The sequence below is a fragment of the Callorhinus ursinus genome, unplaced genomic scaffold, assembly GCF_003265705.2.
Source record: "Callorhinus ursinus isolate GAN/ISIS: 27379988/994484 unplaced genomic scaffold, GSC_fseal_2.0 scaffold15, whole genome shotgun sequence".
Taxonomy (NCBI): Eukaryota; Metazoa; Chordata; class Mammalia; order Carnivora; family Otariidae; genus Callorhinus; species Callorhinus ursinus.
The window spans coordinates 5791039-5811442 of record NW_027397077.1 but is presented as its reverse complement, the minus strand read 5'-3'; the positions used below and the strand labels follow the sequence as shown (position 1 = coordinate 5811442).

The window sequence follows — 20404 nt, the reverse complement described above, 5'->3', positions numbered from 1 at the left end:
CTTCGTGGGTTGCTCCGTGAGTATTAAACGAGGTAGTGCCAAGGAATGCTTATAACAATGCCAGGCTCAGGGCACCTGGGTGGCTCAGTCGGTGAAGCGGCTGCCTTCGGCTCAGGTCATGATCCTGGAGTCCCGGGATCGAGTCCCGCATCGGGCTCCCTGCTCAGCAGGGAGTCTGCTTCTCCCTCTGACCCTCCCCCCTCTCATGCTCCCTCTCTCTCTCTCTCTCATTCTTTCTCTCAAATAAATAAATAAATAAAATATTAAAAACAAAAAAACAATGCCGGGCTCCTGTTACCTGCTCAGAACACATGAGCTCTGCCGTCCACCAGGTACAGACCAGGTGCCCCCCTCTGTGCTGGGCAAGTGGACAGAGGCTGTCCTGCCCTTCAAGTCACCGAGGTGCCCGTTGTCCAGCTCAGTGTTTATCGTGTTTGGCAGCGGCATCCTGCTCTGTGTTCATGAATCATCGGCCCCACCCCTCCCCCCCCAACCACAGCCCAGGAAGTCAGGGCTTTTTAATCTACTCTGACACGCCATGTCCCTGCATCAGAAACAGTGCCTGGTGTGTGGTGTGCTTGGGAAATAGTGGGTGAGTGAAGCTTATGTGCCGGAGCGGAGGCCAGACCTCAGATAAGAAATTGCAGATCATTAGAACTGCTTTGAAGAAAACAAAACGGGGTCACACGAGAGGAGGGACTGCGTTGCCCAACAGGGGCATGGGAGAGAAGCTAAGGGAGCAGGTCACACAAGCCGTGAGAAGCAGAGCGGAGGACTGTGTCCTGCCGTAGGAAACAATTGTGTTCGGGAACACCAGGCAGGCGTGCACGAGGCCAAAGGGAGGCCACGGCACGCAGGACCTCCTGGGCCAGGGCGAGCCTTCAGGCTTTATTCAGAGCGCTTGGGGGCCCCACACTTGTGAGGGTTCACCCTGCCGTAATTTGGACTGGGGTAGGCTGGGTTTTGGGGACCAGCAAGCGGCTCTATGCTGGACAACAGCCTTAGGAGCTGTGAGGTGTTAAAATTTTAGGGATTGAATGTTATGGGAGGAGGAGGAGGTAGGGGGAAGGTATTCCTTCAGTCTTGGACTGGCTAGGAGATTGGCACCCAGGCCTCAAGCCTGCCATCCCCCTCGGCCCTGGGGGCTTCCCCGCCCCGCTGTGTTTTCTGGCCAGGCTGCCCCTCATGAAAGGCCATGGACCCAGCTGGAACCTGCTGCCTGCCGCTGGGGGAGGGGTGTTTGCCCGTTGCCAGGCACCCGGGTTCTATCCGGGCATTTGGTGCCACCATGCAGCTCGCACCGTCCTTCCTGCTCCTGCTGCCCCTGCTGGCCCTGCCAGCTCCCTCCCACGCCTGGTCTCGGCCCCTGTGGTACCAGGTGGGGCTGGACCTGCAGCCCTGGGGCTGCCAGCCCAACAGCCTGGAAGGTTGTGGGGGCAGCCTGGGCTGTCCTGGCCACTGGATGGGCCTGGGGATGAACCGCATCTACCCTGTAGCCGGGGTCACGATCACCACGACCATGATGCTGATGTTGGGCCGAGCGGTGCTGCAGCGGCGGCGCTCCCAGGCTTCTAAGTCTGAGGTGAGCGTAGCACTGCTCTGCCCGCCGCAGCCTCCTCCTCCGCTGCTCACACCCTGTGTTCCTACATCTGTCCCCACCCGTCAGCCCCTGACCATTGCCTGTGGCCAGTACTCTGTCCCCATCTGTCCACCCTTTCACTATCCCTAGTCCTCATCCAGCCCCGTGGCCCCCGTGACCACCCTAGCCCACAACAGACCCTCGGTGACCCTCCATCCCCAACTCCCTTGCTGTGCCCTTCTCCCTGGCCTCCTTGCTGCCCCTCACCACACCCCCATTCCGTCCCTCTGCTCTTACTCCTGCCTCTCGGACCTATCCTCAGCATCCACAGGTGACCACTAACCTCCCTGGACCCTGGAAATGGCGGACCCCGATCTCAGACCACGCCCTGCTCCTTGGTGTCCTGCACATGCTGGATTCCCTCCTGGTCCATATTGAGGGCCACCTGCAGCGTATATCCGCCCAACAGCAGACCCAAATAAAGGGGACTTCCGCCCAGAGTGGGTGACCCAATATATGCCTCTCTGCCTGTTGGCCAGTCGGAGTGGGGATGGCCCGAGACTCTGGGCCAGGCTCAGGCCTGTGTGTGTGTCTTCTCCAGGCCTGCCTGGACCCTGTGTCCTCTTTCTTCCTCTGTAGCCGGCAGACTTGAGGCCTCCGTGCCCAGTGTGGGTGGGCAGATGGGACTTGCTCACACTGCTCCCTTGCCCCTACCCCTCTTCCCTAAGGTCTCACCCCCAAACGTACCTGTTCCTCGGGGGCCCCAGTGTGGTGGGACAAGACTTGACCATCAGGGCAGATGTGGGTAGTCCATGGAGGTGACAATGGCTGAGTCAGTGAGGGCTCCCAGTTGGTGATGTAGGGGGTCAGGGGGGTGTGTGGAGGGTGAGCCCTGGCCTCCTTCATCTTTGTGGCAGCCCCAAACATGCTCTGGCATCTAAGTGGCCCCTGCCCTAAGACCTCTGGAAGTGGAGTGAGGGCTGAACTTCACCCCCTCTTCCCTTCCTTCTCCTGCAGACAACCCAGGTTGAGCGAGTACTGAGGCCTATGCAAGTTTAAGGTCTGTTTTAGAAAAAGAATATTCTATTCAAAAATAGAAACAGATGCATTCACATCAGGAAAGAAACGAGAGATTACAAATGTTAAAGAGTTGACCCTACAACGCAAAATCCAGACCAATGATATGCTTGTGGTGATGTCCTGACACGTTTCTGTCATGCGTGTTCTTCTGAACCCCCTGGCTTCTGACTCTGACAACCTCTATGTAGGATGACAGGTTTGTCATATGGGGGACATACTCTATATAGAAAATTGAAAAATACCTCAGTCTTCCTTCTAACATGGTTGATTGACATTTGTGTTTTAATTTTTGATAGTTTAGGAGATTCCTCTCCTAACCTGTTACTGATGATATCCCATCAATGGTCTGGATGGTTTTCAAATTCAGAAAACTGTCAGCTTGCCTTCACATAGAAGCTGTGGAATTTGGAAGAATTTCTCAAAGATGGGCTCGTGGCTCCACAGATATTTCAAAATTTGTTTTCTTTCCGTGGCCCACAATTTTTCTAGCACTGGGCACTGTGGGGGCAGGTTCTAAATGCAATACGATCCTGTATTTCTGTCCTGACCAGGAGCTCTGACCTGGCAGGAGGTTCCTGGAGGACTCCTGTACCAGGATAGGAACAATAAGTGAACCACACACAGGAGTGGAGCAAACCACATTGGGTCCCTCTAAACCCAAACCAAGTGTGTCCCTGAGGTAGACTTGGAGCTGTGCCACCCAGGTCCCCCGGCAGGGAAGCCTGCTACTGCCAGCCACCGAGAAGGCAGCCGGCAGATGCCTACCTCAGCTGCAGAAGGGCCTCATCACAGCTGGTTTTTGCCCTTGGCCCAACCTTTTCCCACCCTCCCACAGATACCGACCTTGACTCCCTGGTAAACATCCTAATCTCACTCTTGGAGTCTGCTCTCCAGAGAACCCGACCTGGAAGAATCCCCAACCCACCTTCCTCTTGGCTGAACCCCCAAACTGTTATAACCTCTTCAATGTCTCCTATAAGAGGAGAGGTAGTGTGGAGGGGTTGACTGGGAAAGGACAGAGGTTCTAACTGAATGCAGTTAGAATATCTTCATTTTGCGAGTGTAAAAAAAAAAAAAAAAGACTTGGGGCGCCTGGGTAGCTCAGTTGGTTAAGTGTTTGCCTTCAGCTCAGGTCATGATCTCGGGGTCCTGGGATCGAGCCCCACATCGGGCTCCCTGCTCAGCAGAGGGTCTGCTTTTCCCTCTCCCTCTGACCCTCCTCCGGCTTGTGCTCTCTCTCTCTGTCTCAAATAAATAAATAAAATCTTAAAAAAAAAAAAAAAGACTTGCCCTTATGGACACACTACTGGGGGTCTTCCCAAGACCCGGAAGAGAAAGGCATTGAAGCTTAGGATTCATCAGCCTCTTGCGAGGCTCACTTCTAATTCTCCAAGGTTCAGTGAGCACCCACTGCTTGCAGGTTCCATTGCGGATACCAGGATCCATTGAGGTACAGAACAGAAAGGGCTCCCCCCTTACCCATTCACAAATGGGAGGGTGGGGTAGTAGTGGTGGTGGTGAAACCAACTAAAAAAAAGCAATTCCTCTGCAGAGGGGTGTGCTGGCCTAGTCAGAGTGGAGCAGACATGGACTGACTGTGGGCACCTGAAGAAAGAGTGAGGTGACTAGAGTAGGGGGCAGTGCTCCAGTCAGAATGATAAGCCTAGTGGAGAGGGTGGGGATGGACCTTGGCCTTGTCCAGGAACTAGAAGATGGTCAGAATTCCAGTGGAAAAGGAACTCTGAGGAGTAAGAAGGAGCAGGCTGGCGAGGCAAAGGGGTTGGTACCTCTTAGTGAGGGTGTTGTGGACAAAACAATGGCCCCTCAAGATGGCCATGGAATCTGTGGATATGTTACAGTACATGGCAAAAAGAACTTGGTGGATGGAATTAAGGTTAAAGACCTTAAGGAAGAGAGATTATTCTGGATTATTTTGCTGGGCCTAATGTAATCACGTGAGCCCTTAAAAGTGATGAAGAGGGCAGATAAGTTGGTCAGATTTAAATTGTGAGAGGTACTTGATCCTCTGTTTCTGGCTTTGAAGATCCCTTCCTTTGGAAGGTCCCCTCCACCATCCAAAAATCTGAGGAATTCAGGTGACCTCTGGAAGCTGGGAATGACCCTCTGGATATAGCCAACAAGAAAAACAGGAACCTCAGACCTACAACCACTCGGATCTAAATTCTGCCAACAACCCAAACGATCAAGGACACAAATTCTCTCCTAGAACCTCCAGGAAACACAGCCCTGCTGATGCCTTGATTTTAGCTCAATGAGATCCAGGTTGGACTTTGAGCCTACAAAATGGTGAGGTAATAAATTTGTGCTCTGAGTCATTGAGTTCCAAGTAATTTGTTATGACCACAATAGAAAGCTAATACCAATGTTGGTATCAAGAGCAAAGTACTACTGTAACAAATTCTAAAAATGTGGAAATGGCTTTGGAATTGAGCAGTGAGCAAAAGCTGGAAGAATGTCAAAGAGCATAATGGAAAAAGCCCAAACTGCCTTCAACTGTTAGCAGAAATCTTGACTTTAAAAATGCTGCCTGTGAGGACTCAGAAGGAAACGAGGAACATATTCTTGGAGACCAGGAGGAAGTAGGATGCTATGTAGCTGTAGAGAGCTTAGTGGAATTGTGTCCAGGAGTTGGGTGGGAAGCAGAACTTGTAAGCGATGAACTTGGACATTAAGTAGCAGAGCTTTCCAAGTAAAATGTTGAAAACAGAGCCTCAGCTCTTGTTAGTTATGGAAAAGTGCAAGAGGGGGGAGGAAGATTGAGAGAAAAAGGGTTAAAACAGAACCAGGATATTGATATTGGAAATTCTTGGCCAACTGTCCAAAAAAACACTTTCCCCCAAATTACTGGCATTGATACAATTCTAATCAAACCAGGTTTTTCTTTTAGGTTGACAAAGTACCATTTTTATAAATAGTTTGGAACAGGGTGTGACATCAAAAAAAGATGACAGAGTAGGGCTCTCCAGGAATCCTTCCTGCCACCAAAATAACTATTGAGCTAGCAGAGACCGTAGCAGGTTTTTGGAACTCTGAAGTCTAGTTGAACACTTGCAGCATCCAAGGGAGAGTTTAATGAAGAATTCAATTCAGTGAATTTCCTTGTTTCAACCCCCACAGGCTGAGGCAGCTTCCCAGCTGCAGGGGATTTAAGTAGATCTCGCTCTGCCCACCCCCACCCCACCTTCCTTTCGGGAGCAGGACATCTAAGGAAATCTTTGTGAGGTCACTGGCTGGCCAAAGTGATAATAGAATAGAAACTTCAGTTACTGCACACAACAAGGAATATACACTTTGTAAAAATAGTATGGAAAGATCATCAACAGATGGCTCCACCTCTCAACAAGCCGAAATCAGGATTCCCTGAAGAGTGAGAGAGTTCAATTTCCAGAATTGCCACATGTCATACTCAGAATGTCCAGTTCTCAACAAAATATTATGAAACATGCTAAGAAATGGGAAAATATGGCCTGTTCGCAGAGGAAAAAAAAAAAAAGGAACTTGACAGAAAACATCCCTGAGTAAGCCCCGGCAGTGGAATTATTAGTGAAAGGAAACCATGGACAAAGAGCTAAAGGAAATCAGAAAAACAATGTCTGAATAAAATTAGAATATCAATAAAGAGAAAATTTTAAATGGATCCAAGAGTGCTGCAGCTGAAGACTACAATAATGGAAATGGAGAATTAGAAGGGTTCAACAACACACTGGAGCAGGCAGAAGAAAGGATCAGTGAACTTGAAAGTAAGGCAAATGAAATTATCAAGTCTGAGGATCAGAAAGAAAAATGACGAAAAAATGTGCAGATCCCATAGAACACCATCAAGCAGAACAATATATGCATTGTGGGAGTTCTGGACAGAGAAGAAAGAGAGAAAGGGGCAGGAAAAAACATTTGAATAAATAATGGTCAACTCCTCCCCCCAAATCTGATGAAAAACATGAGTACACACATCCAAAAAGGTTGGTTTGGTGGTTTGAGGCTTAGCATAAACGACTCCACTTTGGGCCTCTTGTTTTTAACAATAAATATTGTATGATCCCACTTATACAAGATATTTAAAATAGTCAAGTTTATAGAGAGAGAAGGTAGAATTGAGATTACCAGGGGCTGGAGGAAGGAGGAGATAGTGAATTATTGCTTAATGGGTACAGTTTCTGTTTCGGATGATGACAAAGTTCTGGAAATAGATAGTGGTGATGGTGGCACAGTATTTTGAATGTAATCAATACCACTGAATTATACACTTAATGAGTTAAGATACTAAATTTTACATAAATGTTAGCACTATTTATTTTATTTATTTATTTTTAAAGATTTTATTTATTTGATTTGCGAGACAGAATGAGAAAGAGAGAGCACATGAGAGAGGGGAGGGTCAGAGGGAGAAGCAGACTCCCTGCTGAGCAGGGAGCCCGATGCGGGACTCGATCCCGGGACTCCAGGATCATGACCTGAGCCGAAGGCAGTCGCTTAACCAACTGAGCCAGATTAAAAAAAAAAACAAAAACAAAAACCATGGGTGCCTGGGTGGCTCAGTCAGTTAAGCGGCCGACTCTTGATTTTGGCTCAGGTGCTGATCTCAGGCTCCTGGGACTGAGCCCTGCATCCAGCTCTGCACTCAGTGGGGAGTCAGGGAGTCTGCTTCAGGATTCTCTCTGTCCCTCTGCCCCTTCCCCTGCTCATGCTTTTGCTCTCTCTCTCTCCCTCTAAAATAAATAAATCTTTAAAAAAATAAAATTAAGTTAAAAAAACATGAAAAAGGCCCAAAATAATAAACTGGTGAGTATATCAAATAAATACTGAATGAGAAGAGTGAGTGCCAGAGCCTTCTCAGGCAGCCCACACAGACCTGGTTACAGGTTTGAGAATCCCTGGGGTGGGTAATAAAGGAGATATGGATAGAGATGGATAGAGAAAGAAGGTCTGGTCAAGAAATGCTGTGAGAGGGGCACCTGGCTGAGCCAGTTGGTAGAGCATGTGACTCTTGATCTTGGGGTCATGAGTTCAAGCCCCACGGCGGGCGTAGAGAGTACTTAATAATAAAAAAAGAAATGCTGTTAGAGAATTCAGTTGTGGGGGAAAGGATATTTTTACTTCACCTCATTCCATATACCAAGTAATTTCCAAAGATCAGTGAATCATCAAAGACTCTTGCCAAGTCATTGCAATGCCTGCTGCTTTTAGTAAACATTTCCTTTTTTGACCAACCTCTTGAAACACATACTTCCCCGGGGCTTCTACAACATCACGCACTTCCTGGTTTTATCACTGTCCTTGCCTTCGCACTCCAAGGAAGCAGTGGGGATAGGGAAAGGGGATGGGGAAGACTGGATATAGAAATTATTTGGAATAGAATTTACTAAAGGATTGGGTGTGAATTTTGAGAGATGAGTCAAGACTGGCTCCTAGATTTTTTAGTCTGAGCAACTGGGTTAATGGAGGTGTCATTTACTGATGAAGGCAATTGTGGGAGGAATAGGTTTGGAAGGGAGAGTGAAGAGTTCAGTGTTAGCCATGTTTAATTGAGATGTTGGCCCTCCAGGGGAGATGGTGAGTAAATGATGGGAATCCAGGAGCCATTGTATGTACAGACAGCACTGAAGCCATAAGGATGACGAGAGCAAATTTTGATCAGGAAGGGAAAGGTAGCCAGGACTGAGGCCTGGGCTATTACCACTGGGAGGTGAAGAAGAACCGCCTGAGGAGCTAAGAAGGAGTGTCCAGGGAGGTGGGACAAGAAGAGCAGAGGGTGGAAACCTGAAGGTGGAGAAGGGATGAGGCTCCAAGGAGGAAGAAGTGGCCAATCACGCTAAAGGAGGCCATTGGATTTAGCAACATGGAGCTCACTGGTTACCATGACAGGTGTGGATTTGGAGAAGTGACGTAAGGACTGGACTGGAGCTGGAGTGGATTTGGGAGAGAATGAGAGGAGAGGAAGTGCATGCAGTGAACTCTTCGGGGAAGTGTGGTGGCCACTGGGGGAGGTTGTGTCACAGGCAAGAGGAGCCTAAGGAGACGTGACAACTAAATGTAATGTGGTATCCTGGATGGAATCCTAGAACAGAAAAAAAAATAGGTAGAAATTAAGGTAATCTGAATAAACTATAGACTTTAGTTAATAATAGTGGACCAACATTGGCTCATTAATCGCAACCAACGTACCTCAATAATGTCGGATGTTAATAAAAGGGGAAACTATATGGGAACTCTACGATCTGCTCAACTCTTCTGTAAATATAAAACTTCTTTAAAGTTTTAAAAAAAGTGGAAAGATGGACTAATTAGACGATTCTATTTCCTTTTTATTTTTCACGTCTAAATCATAATTTTAGACCACAAAATACTAATAAACACACACTTAAGCATCTTCTGTCTGCTTTTTATATTTTAAGAATGACTTTTTTTTGAAAGATCACATAGAAGTACAATAAATCACATATAAATCATGTAAAAGCAGAGTTCAGAGGTATGCTCTTTCAAAAGTAACATTTGTTTTGTAAAAATTAAAAATTCCGTATTAACACAGAAATGTAAATATGGTAACATCCTTCTCCTTCCCTTCAATCCATTTTCCAGAAGTCACTCGGCTGGAAGTTTCGAGTGAGTTCCTCCGGATTTTTTTCCTATGGGGTCTATTAGAAAAGCCACATCGTTTTGTTTTGTTTGTGTATGTTTTGTGTTCCAAACAAGGAATCCTATTTCACAAACCCCAGACTAGGAGTTTTCTTTGTTCTACAGTGTGCAGTGCGCACGGAAGTCGGGAACCCAGAGCAGCGGCAGGCTTCTCTCACACGTTCCTCTCCGAAATGTGGCTCACGGTCGATGACTGAATTTGAACTCAGTTTCACAGGGCGTATGAGAGCGCACACGCACAGTGCCAGTGTCAACTACGAACAAACGGAATCCATATTCTCTCCACCCAAATAGTCTTTAAACCGTTCCTTTTTCTCAGCAATATCTTGTTAAATCCCTTCGATGTCAACCGTCTGAATCTACTTCACCCTCTTAAAGAGAAAACCGTGATCAGCAGCTACCTCGGAGTCCCAGCATCCCACGCTGGTGCCTGAGCCCCGGGGCTCCCATCCCCGGACACGGAACGGCTGCGCCCCCGGCCCGCGCGGCAGCTCCGTGCACGCAGTAGATTCGGGGCGCCCGCGGTTCGTTAAAAACATCGCGCACTTTGCTTCCCATGGATGAAGGGTAAAGATGGACCGGGCCGAGGACGGAACCGCACTGGCATGGACAGCCAGGTGGGCTGAAGCACGCAGGTACCGGGGGGCTTGCGGACAGAACCACGGACCAGCGGGCGTGGATATTCCTGGTCTCCGCCAGGAGGCGGCAGGGCGCCATGTCTGCGGTAGTGCGCCTGCGCCTCGGACGCCGCCGCGTCCCCTCTACGCTTGCGTGGCGCGACCTAGCGCCGACCGGAGCTAGAAGATGGCGGCTTCCGCAGTTTGCCGGGCGGCCGGGACCGGGACGAGAGTGCTGCTGAGCACCCGCCGCTCGGTGAGGCGACAGCGGAGAGCACAAGGCCGTGGAGCGCGGGGCTTCGGCACGCAGACGGGGAGCGGACTGTTAGCGGCGGAGGGTCGAGATTGGGAAGGTTCTGGGGTCAGGCCGTGCGAAGGTCACGGCGCTGAGCAGGGATGGGAGTCTCGCGGCTGTCCGGGGGGCGGCGACGCGGATCCCACTGCCGGCCTGGGAGCCGAGGAGAGATCCCGCAACCTAGCCCTCAGTCTCGGTCGTCCCTTTTCAGCAGCCGGCCCTGCTGAGGTCGCCTGCCTTGCGGAGCACCGCCACCTTCGCCCAAGCTCTTCAGAGCGTGCCAGAGACACAGGTCAGCGTGCTGGACAACGGGCTGCGAGTGGCCTCCGAGCAGTCCTCCCAGCCTACCTGCACGGTGAGCGGGGGCCCCTCTCGGGAGGCCGCCTCCATATTGCGCCTGGCGTCTTTTATCAGGTCAGGGTGTGACCTTGGGCTCGAGTCCTCTGTGGTTTGGGTCGGACTCCTCACTCACCGCTGGATTGACTCTACTACCTTAATCCCGACCCCAGCTAGGCCTGACTTCTTGGGCCATTCCTCACTGTAACTAACACTCACTTAGCATATGATGCCTGCCAAGCAGGAGGCCAAGTTCTTTGCAGCGTTTTCTTAAGCAGCTCATACGAGAGAAGTGATCCTCTTTTCATTTTACCACGAGGAAAATGGGTTTCAGAGACATGAAGTGCCCAAAGTCATAATGTCCTGGCTAGACCGCTTATGCACTTGCGTGAGGAATGCATTTGAAGATTCCAAAGAAGCAAGATTTTAAAAAACACAAATCCTCAAAATTGACTTAAGGAGAGAAATCTTGGCTAGATATATGAATAGGTGAGAAGATTCTCAAGACGTAATCCTCTTCCCCCCTAAACTCCAGGGCTAAGTGGTTTTATTGGTAAATTCTTTCAGTTTTCCAGGAACAAATAATGTCCTTTGATACAAGTTGTTACTAAACACAGTAAAAGATCACGGGCAACTTCTGTATTACATGGCACTTAATATAAACTGAGCCAAAGCCTGTTAAGAAAGTTTGGGAGAGAATGCTATATTTCATGGACTCTGGAGGTGCTCTAGATTGTAAGGGGCACCACTGTGCTTTAGTGCCAGAGATAGAATGCCGTCGATGATAACCAAAAGCTACCATGGGTTGTAAGATTAATTTTTGTTTCTGAGATGTTAGCTGTGAAACAGATACTAGTGGAAGAAGTTTTGATATATGGTATGTATATCAGCGTCTCTTGGGAAAGTAGATGTGAAAATTTTAAATCAGCTGTGAGCAGATATTAAATTAAAAGACTAGATCTATGTGACTTGTGTGGGGTGATGTGTGTTACATGGCACACCGGGAGGCTGTTGAGGAAATTACGAGATTCTCTCAATGGGTGTCAAGGAGACACTTGGCAGTGTTAAGTATTCGAGTCTGATTAAAAACTTTTTTTTTTTTTAATAATTGTGAATGAAGGCTCCTTGCTTAATAAGATAAAACGATCAGTGTCTAAACCTTTGCCTCGTTCCTTAATGGTGAAAGACAAAATCATCAGAACAAAGGCAGGGTATAATTTTTAGAAAGGAGAAAATAAGTTGTTTGCAAAGGATGTGTTATTTGCCTAGAAAAAACAATCAACTGAAAAGTGAGAACAGAATATAGAAGAGTTTCATATGGTAATGGGGTTAGGTGTGTGTGCACAGTTAGAGAGACTTCTTTGGGAACCAGTCCACAAATAGAGTGGGAAGGAGAAGTGACACAGTATGTCTTTCAGCCATGCCTGTGCCCAGGGCACAGCTGTAGCTCCAAGCACGGGGGTCCTACTGAGACCGTTCTCCCCCACCCTGGGACCGTGACCCCCTGTCTGGGGCTTCTGTTGAGTCATCCAGGGTAGTGTGTAAGTGGGGGCTGGGGCGGTTTGTGTGTTACCTTTGTCGATGGCTTCTTGTCCAGGTCGGGGTGTGGATTGACGTTGGCAGCCGTTACGAGACTGAGAAGAACAATGGGGCAGGTTACTTTTTGGAGCATCTGGCTTTCAAGGTGAGGCTCCTGAAGTCCTGCATCTCCCCTGGGGTCAGGGCTGCCTCTGTCCCTCCTGAGAATGCAGGTTAGCAAAGTCAACCTCCTCAGTTATGGGCTTCAACTGGGGGGCACTCTCTGGCTGGCTTTTCTGGAAAGAACCACATGGGCTTAGCCTCTCCTGAGTGAGCACCTATCTGATCACCCCTGCATAAGACCCCCAGAGCCAGAAAAAAATGCAGGGCGCCGCAGGACCCCACTCCTCACCAGAGAGGCCAGTCCTGTGTTGTATGCGTGCATTGGCGTGGAAGTATGAAACACGTTGATCGACACGTGCATTTTAACAAATTCATAGACTTGGGCTGGCCTGCCTTCTTGTGAAATGCTCTCCTCTGGCAGAATACCCAGGCAGCTCTTGTTTGTAGAAGTAAATACTGAGCTTTCTTGAGGGTGGGGACTGCCAACCTGTGTTGGCATGAAGTCTTGAGTTTTTTGAATGAGTGAAAAACTGGAGGAGGAGCTACGGAGGGGTCGGGGTGTGGAGCAGGAGAGGGTGGGTAGTCTAGCCAGCAGCAGCCACACAGAGGTGTCCATGAGCACACACACAGTCGTGTAAATGGCATGGGGGTAGAGTAGGTCATGGCAGCATCACCTGCACATTGATGTGAGCTAACCTGAACGTGACTGTCAGCAAGGGGACAGAGAGTGCTGGTATGGCCAGGCTACTATGGGGCTCTGGGTTGCACTGCCCGTGCCTTTCTCTCCTGGCCCCTGGCTGTCTCCGTTCTGTCAGCCTATGATACTGTGGCCTGCTCAGCACTTGGTGAGCACGGATTGTAGGCCCTCTATCCCCGTAGTCTTTGCTGAAGGAGGTGCCTGTGGACCAATGATCCTGCCGGGACTTTGGCCTTTGAAGATAGGGGTCCTGAGCTCCCATGTGGCTCCTGATTGATCCTATTGGTACCTGGTTCAAGGGAACAAAGAATCGGCCTGGCAATGCCTTGGAGAAGGAGGTGGAGAGCATGGGAGCCCATCTCAATGCCTATAGCACCCGGGAGCACACAGCTTACTACATCAAGGCACTATCCAAGGACCTGCCAAAAGGTAACGCCTGGAGGAGGGGCAGGGACAAGGGTATAGGACCTCAGAGGTGCAGAGGACAGGCCCCCAGGAGCCCGGCCTGGCTGAAGAATGGGGTTACCCTGACAGCATCCTCTTGTAGTAGGGCAACCAGGCGTGCCAGACCTGGGCGGTTTGTGCCATTACTGGCCTGCAGTGGCCCACCTGGTGCCTACACCTGCCCTTCTTGCATCCAGCTGTGGAGCTCCTGGCCGACATTGTGCAGAACTGCAGCCTAGAAGACTCCCAGATTGAGAAGGAGCGTGATGTGATCCTCCAGGAGCTTCAGGAGAACGATGCGTGTATGCGGGACGTGGTCTTTGACTACCTGCATGCCACGGCGTTCCAGGGCACACCTCTAGCCCAGGCTGTGGAGGGGCCGAGTGGGAATGTCAGGTGAGGGTTGGCTGGGCTCGTGCTGGCCCGTGCTCAAGCCCCATCCACACCAGTTTGTTTTTAGTTGGCCTGTGCCTTTGTATGTTCTTTTTTTTTCTTTTTGTTAAAGATTTTATTTATTAGAAAGCACATGAGAGTGGGGAAGGTCAGAGGGAGAAGCAGACTCCCTGCTGAGCAGGGAGCCCGATGCGGGACTCGATCCCGGGACTCCAGGATCATGACCTGAGCCAAAGGCAGTCGCTTAACCAACTGAGCCACCCAGGCACCCATATATGTTCTTAATTTGCACAACTGGAAACGTTTTCTCTGTTGTCACATGGTTCCTGGGGGTCTTTTTGAATGCCTATGTGGTCTTCACTCGAGTTGCGGGCCTCCTTGTAGGGTATGATTTTATGTGTGTCCTGACAACCTGAGGGAGGGAGCGTTTGGGTTCCTATCTGCATGGCTCTTTGTCCTCTGGTGGGACGAGCTCTGACGCCGCCTCTTGAGAGCCTCACAGTATCAGCTCACAGCCTCCTCGGAGAGGAAGGATTGAGCCTGTCCTGAGTGTAGACGTGAGGTGGGGCCCAGAGGGCTGGGTGGCAGAGATGGGGAAGGGGATTGAGGGGTGTGCTAGGGCTTGCACCCCGGAGAAGCCATGTCTCTCCTTGTCTGTCTCTTCAGCTCTGTTTTGTGGGACCCAGACCACTGTGGTTTGGGAGAGGCGTTGAGCCATTGGCCGTATGTCTTGCAGGAAGCTATCTCGTGCAGACCTGACCGAGTACCTCAGCAGGCATTACAAGGCCCCTCGCATGGTGCTGGCAGCAGCTGGAGGTGAGTGCTGGGCTCACCGAAGCTCTGTGGTAATGGCTGGGTGGGCACCAGCCTTGGTTACCGGGGCCCAGGGCTCCTGATTCTGACCATAGGGGATCTTGCACTCCTGGGGACCCTGTTCCTGTACTGTCCTTGAGTAGAGTGATCTCTCTCTCATGCCCTCTGAGATGGGATGGGATTCCACCCTGCCGCCGCCACTGGTACCCGCCACATAGGGTTGCCGCTCCCCCTCAGTACAGGCCTTTCTCAGCCCCACCTGTCCCTTAAGAGACCCAGTTGGCAGGCTGGTGGGAGATAAAAGCCCTGAGGTTTGTCTCTTGCAGCCTTGCTAGTGAGCAGGCCAGACACTGGGGTGTGACGATGCACATTTGATGACAGACCGGGAATTGCATGGTTGGAGATTAGGGGGTGCTTTTGAAGCACATGTTGGAAGCAAGAGCTAAAGGATGGGGGGGGCGGGTCAGTGAGCTGGGGGGTGGGGAACCTGAGCAGAGGGACAGGGCTGTGTCGTGGCCCGATGCTTGGCTGCCGCGTGGGGGCCAGAGCATAGGCAGGCAGACCAGGAGGGGCTGTGGCAGGTGTCTGGTGGGAGGTGGCAGGAGCGAGGGTTGGACTCAGGATGGTTTTATAGAAATCTGAAGGACGTCTGGCCGTGGTGGGGAGCGAACAGGAGTGGGGTTGAGGATGCTTCTCCAGCTTGTGGCCTTGGCAGCCGGGTGGATAAAAAGGACTGCTGGGAAGAGCATGGTTGGTGGCCGTGGGGCCTGTGACCCGGGGGACCAAGGGCAGTTTAAGCGAGGGACATGTGAGACTGTGTTGAGACCAGCAGGGTGTGAGCTCAGGGAAGGAAGGAATAAAGGCTGAGGTGCCTGGCAGGCTCTCTGGTTGCCCACAGCCACAGCACCGACCGGTCCAGATGCTGGGGCAGCAGAGACCTCCTCTTGTAAAGGCGAGGATGTGCAGTCCCCCAGGGCCCCCTGGGGGACTGAGGTCACAACATTATTTGTGAATGTCCCCACAATTAGTCATGGCCCTGCAGTAGCACCTCTGTGCCCTCTCGTTAGCCTCTCCCCCAGGGCAGCAGCCAGGATCTGCCTGAGGAGGGGGTCAGAGGGAGAAGCAGGGCAGGTGGCCTGGTGCCCAGGGAGCCCCAGGCTTGTCCTCAACGTGGGGGAGAACGCACCCCCCTGGGGACCCATCCTTATGCCCAGCATGCTGCTGCTTCCCTGGGGCTGAGGGGGTGCATGCTCTTCCACGCCGAGGTGCCTGCCCCGCCCACAAGGCCAGGTCTGTCTGTGGAGGATTCTCTTCACTCCCCCTGTCCACGTTGTGTCTTCCTTCCGCCGTCTCCCCCCGAGATAGGACGTGGGGTCCTCCGCCTGTGCGTGGTTCCGCGGACCCTGTGGCCCGGCCGCTAACGGCACCCTGTATCTCGGCAGGGGTGGAGCACCGGCAGCTGCTCGACCTCGCCCAGAAGCACCTCAGCAGCGTCTCGGAGACGTACTTGGACGACACCGTGCCCACTCTGGCTCCGTGCCGCTTCACGGGCAGCGAGGTGGGCCGCCTTGTGGGCCGGGGTGGTGCTCTCAGCCCGGGCCTCCTGAGGGACCCGGGGGAACAAGGTTGGCTTCGGGACGCCAGAGATGCCTCAGGGTGCGGAACGGGCCCTGTGGCTGCCGCCTCCCAGGCACCCGTGTTCACACGCACACGTGCGCGCTTCACCCCCGCCCCGCACCTCTGCTGTCGTCTGGGTGTGCTGGCTCTCTCAGTCTCGCCGTGTGCTTTTTCAGATCCGTCACCGCGACGATGCTCTGCCCTTGGCCCATGTAGCTATTGCGGTAGAGGGGCCTGGCTGGGCCAGTCCAGACAATGTGGCCCTCCAAGTGGCCAATGCCATCATAGGCCACTACGACTGCACTTACGGTGGCGGCACGGTGAGTGCTGGGCTGAGCACGGGGCCCCACCTTCGGGGAACAGGGCGGGCCGGGGCCGTGGGCTCCTGCACCGTGGGGTTCAGGGTGTGGGCCACAGACAGGAGGGTGGATGCTGACGATCCTTGCCCCCGGCAGCACCTGTCCAGCCCACTGGCTGCCGTCTCCGTGACCAACAAGCTGTGCCACAGTTTCCAGACCTTCAACATCTGCTACGCAGAGACCGGCTTGCTGGGCGCACACTTCGTCTGCGATCGCATGAACATCGACGACATGGTGTTCTTCCTGCAGGGCCAGTGGTGAGTGGCAGCCCAGTACTGCCGGGCTGCGGAGGGGCCCTTGAGTGGGATGGTGACAGCCTCGTCGCTCAGGATGACCACCCCCACCCCCCGCCCATTTTAGGATGCGCCTGTGCACCAGTGCCACGGAGAGTGAGGTGCTCCGGGGCAAAAACCTCCTCAGAAACGCCCTGGTGTCTCATCTGGATGGTGAGTCCTGCAGCTCTGTGGGGAGGGCATGGAGCGCATCCTGGCAGGGACAGCCCCAGGATAGCCACGTTACCAGCCAGGATGGAAGAGGAGAACTTTGAAGGCCATGCCATATCCCCACTGCCACCCCCAGGAGCTTGGTGGGTCAGATCCACGTGGTGGCGGGCCAGGTCGGCAACAGCCCAGTGCTAGAGGAGCAGGTGGTGGAAGTGAGGGCTGGGATCCAGGGTCAGACCACGGTCCCGGTGGCAGCCTGGAGCTGGAGGCTCAGTGAGCACCTGTGCTCTAGGACTGGACTGGGGGGACCTGTAAGCCTCCCCTGACCCTTGCAGGCACCACTCCTGTGTGCGAGGACATCGGACGCAGTCTCCTGACCTATGGCCGGCGCATCCCCCTGGCTGAGTGGGAAAGCCGGATTGCGGTAACGGGGGCCCCTGGGAGAGGTTCAGGCCTGACAGCGCATGGTACAGACTGCTCCCGCGGGCATCCCTGGTGCCCTCGGCAGCGTCACCGACAGGGTTGGCATAAATGGAGGGCCGGGCAGAGGCACTGAAAGCCGAGGGCATGGGTGGGGCCTGGGGAGGTCTGCGGCAGGGAGGGCCCCCCCGCCTTTCCCCTTTGGCCGAGGGGGCAGCTCCTCGGTCCATGTGGAAGATCTTGATTGGCGGGGTGACACTGACCGGCTGAGGTGGTCCCGGGAACCTGCCTGTCAGTGTGCTCTCTGCTTCCCCTGCAGGACGTGGATGCCAGCGTGGTGCGTGAGGTCTGCTCCAAGTACTTCTATGACCAGTGTCCAGCGGTGGCTGGATTGGGTGAGTGGCCTAGAGAGCCTGTTCTGTGTTCTTCTCAGGCCTACTCTTGGCCTCCCCTGCTGCCTGTGCTCCCCTCCCCGCCCAGCCTACACTGGCAGCCGCAAACCGAGGCCCCCGAGAGGCTCTGCCCAATAGCCTGGCTGCCAGGGAGTTCTTGCTCAGAAAACCTGTCCCAGCAGCTCCCTGACTCCCTGCCAAGGTGCCTCCATCAATACCCCACACCCGCCAGGTAACGGACACCTCCGTGTGTGGGGTGGGGCTCCGAGAGCCAGAGCATGAAGTGACAGGCTCGGCACCCCTGGGGGAATGTTCTCTTCCCTTTCTCCACTCAAAGCCTGTCTTGTGCTGCTCTGGGCAGCTCTGAATCGGGTGCGGCGCAGGGCCAGATGTCCCTGTACAGGCCAGGTACCCCACCCTGACGCCCCACCCTATCCCCACAGGCCCCACTGAACAGCTCCCAGACTACAACCGGATCCGTAGTGGCATGTTCTGGCTGCGTTTCTAGGCAGGAAGGCTGGACAGGCAAGAGGCCCGGGCCAAGGTTCACGGTCCCTCCCCACCACAGACATACCACCTCGGCTCTTCAGACCTGTGTGCAGATGCCCTTACCTCCAATAAAGCCCTGTGTCGAGAACTGTGTTGTCCTTCTCTTGGCATTGCCATGGAGTCCCCTGGGCAGTGGATGGGGGAGCAGGGACTTCCCTCGGTTCTGTTTGCCCCGATCCTTCCGCCTTCCCACAGGCTGATGTATCCTCAGCCAGGGGCAAGTGTGGGGGCTGCAGTATGGAGGCCGGAAGCCTTTGATGCCTGCAGGGAGCTGAAGCCAGATGTTTCCATTTAGCCACGTGGGGGATGCTCCTAGCTAGTCTGTCCCAAGAGTAGGGTGTGGGAACCCATGCTTTTGCCCTGGTAGAGGTCCCAGCCTGGGAACTCTGGTGGCTCAGGAGGGAAACACTTTGCTGTGGGCCCCATGCAATATGCCTTCTGGCAGTTCCTGGCCCCCTGGACAGACCAGGAAGGGCCAAGGACTGTCCCTGAGGAAGCCACCTCCGTACGTTTACTCTGGATTCTGGAAGGAGGGTAGCCTCGGGCATAGTGTTCCCATTTGATTTCTAACTGTTGCCTGGACAGGCAGGGCAGGAATCCTTTGCCTCGATTTGCCGCTGACTCAGGCTCTGAGAATAGCCCTGAGCTCAGCGGGGCCTGAGCCCCCTCCCTTGACTAGATCTGTCCCAGGCAAGCCCTGAGCTGCTGGCCTGATGATCCCCTTCCCATCTACCTGTGGCAGCCAGGACCTGGCGGCGCTCACAGCTGCCTAGTCCCCCTTCAGGTCCTGGCCCCATGAGGCAGGTGGGCAGGTAGACCCCTCTTCTGTCTCCAGCCCTTCTGCAGTCAGGTTCACTGGGAGCCCAGGCTGGAAGTGAGGGGCCTGATTCTCCTAGGAGGAGTGCTGCTGGCAGCCGGGAGCAGAGTCCCGGGACAAAGGTGATGGAGGAGCAGGCTCTGGAGAAGTCACCCAGCATCCTAGCTTTGCAGTGGCCCCAGACAACCCTTGAATCACTCCTGCCCCGCCCCAGTGCTTTTCCCTCATCTCTGCTGCCACCAGTTGTCAATTAGGAAATAACTGTCAAGTGCCTTGTAGAACCCAGAGCTGGAGATCCTAGGTCATCCTCATACTTTGAGAGAACCCGCTAGACAGTGCAGAACCCTTACAGGCCCACCCTGGTGCTTATAGATGCAGCACACTGGGCCCAGGGAGTACCAAATCTTTGCCCTAAGTTTGAGCTCCTGAAAGATGGGGTTGATTTCTAAGCCCAGACATGGTCCTTGAAGGCTCTGGGTGTGCTGGGCACTCCTGGAAGTGATCAGGTTCCAATGGACCTTGCATACCAAGCCAGGGAATTTGATACATACTCTGGAGGCATTTTGAGGGAGGTGCCTCAGAGGTTACTGGGAAGAGAAGTGACTTGGTCAGCCTGGGGTATAGCATGGGGGCTCTGAGGCTGGATCTCTGTGGCACCCCAGGGAGCTGTGCTATGGCAGTGCAGAGTTGGAGCGGGCTGCAGGGGACACAAGCAGGACAACAGCCCCAACAGGGCTGGGGTACCCCAAGGAGGGGTAGGTTGCCAGAGGACGACCTGCCTAGTATGCCACAGTTTTGGTGAGAAATTCGGAGGTGCCCAGGACAGTGGGATGTGTGGGGCTGGAATCCTGAAAAGCCCCACTTAGAGATGTGGTGCCACCTGACAGAGGTAGTGACCGAAGCCGGAGGAGATGCCGGGGGGAGCGTGAGAGGAAGGACAGAGCTCTGGGACCCCAGTCTTCAGGTGGAAGGTGCTGGGCTCTGGAGCTGTGCCCTAACCTGTGTACCTGGAGCCAGGAGCCTCAGAGGGTCACACACCTGCTCGTGGCCTCGGGGGGGCTCCAGTCACACTCTTGGCCACCTGTGCTTGAACCGCCCCGACAGCCTCTCCCAGCACCCTCTGAGGGACCCCCACACAACAGGCAGCCCTTCCTTTCAGGGCCACATCATGGTCCTGCTACTCTCTCAGCAGGGTGTCCAGTCACCCCACAGGCTGGACCTACCGTATGTGGCAGCTCTGCCCTCTGCCCTACAAGAG

General features: G+C 53.2%; 2 protein-coding genes across 3 annotated transcripts; both read left to right on the top strand.

The window, feature by feature from the left end:
- Window positions 1-564: 564 nt before the first annotated feature.
- TMEM89 (transmembrane protein 89) lies at window positions 565-2217 on the top strand. Its single transcript, XM_025885570.2, has 2 exons — window positions 565-1582; window positions 1902-2217. Exons 1-2 carry the CDS (start codon window positions 1196-1198, stop codon window positions 2085-2087), a joined length of 573 nt encoding a protein of 190 aa, XP_025741355.1. The 5' UTR covers window positions 565-1195; the 3' UTR covers window positions 2088-2217.
- A 7813-nt stretch (window positions 2218-10030) lies between these two features.
- UQCRC1 (ubiquinol-cytochrome c reductase core protein 1) lies at window positions 10031-18417 on the top strand. 2 transcript variants are annotated; one of them, XM_025885031.2, is made up of 13 exons: window positions 10031-10186; window positions 10437-10580; window positions 12159-12245; window positions 13199-13328; window positions 13541-13739; window positions 14473-14552; window positions 15992-16107; window positions 16343-16486; window positions 16622-16782; window positions 16886-16971; window positions 17304-17392; window positions 17708-17783; window positions 18224-18417. In XM_025885031.2, exons 1-13 carry the CDS (start codon window positions 10118-10120, stop codon window positions 18286-18288), a joined length of 1446 nt encoding a protein of 481 aa, XP_025740816.1. In that variant the 5' UTR covers window positions 10031-10117; the 3' UTR covers window positions 18289-18417. The 2 variants fall into 2 exon arrangements, with proteins under 2 accessions (XP_025740816.1, XP_025740817.1); XM_025885032.2 differs by having other exon boundaries at window positions 10037-10186; window positions 10440-10580.
- Window positions 18418-20404: the final 1987 nt, after the last annotated feature.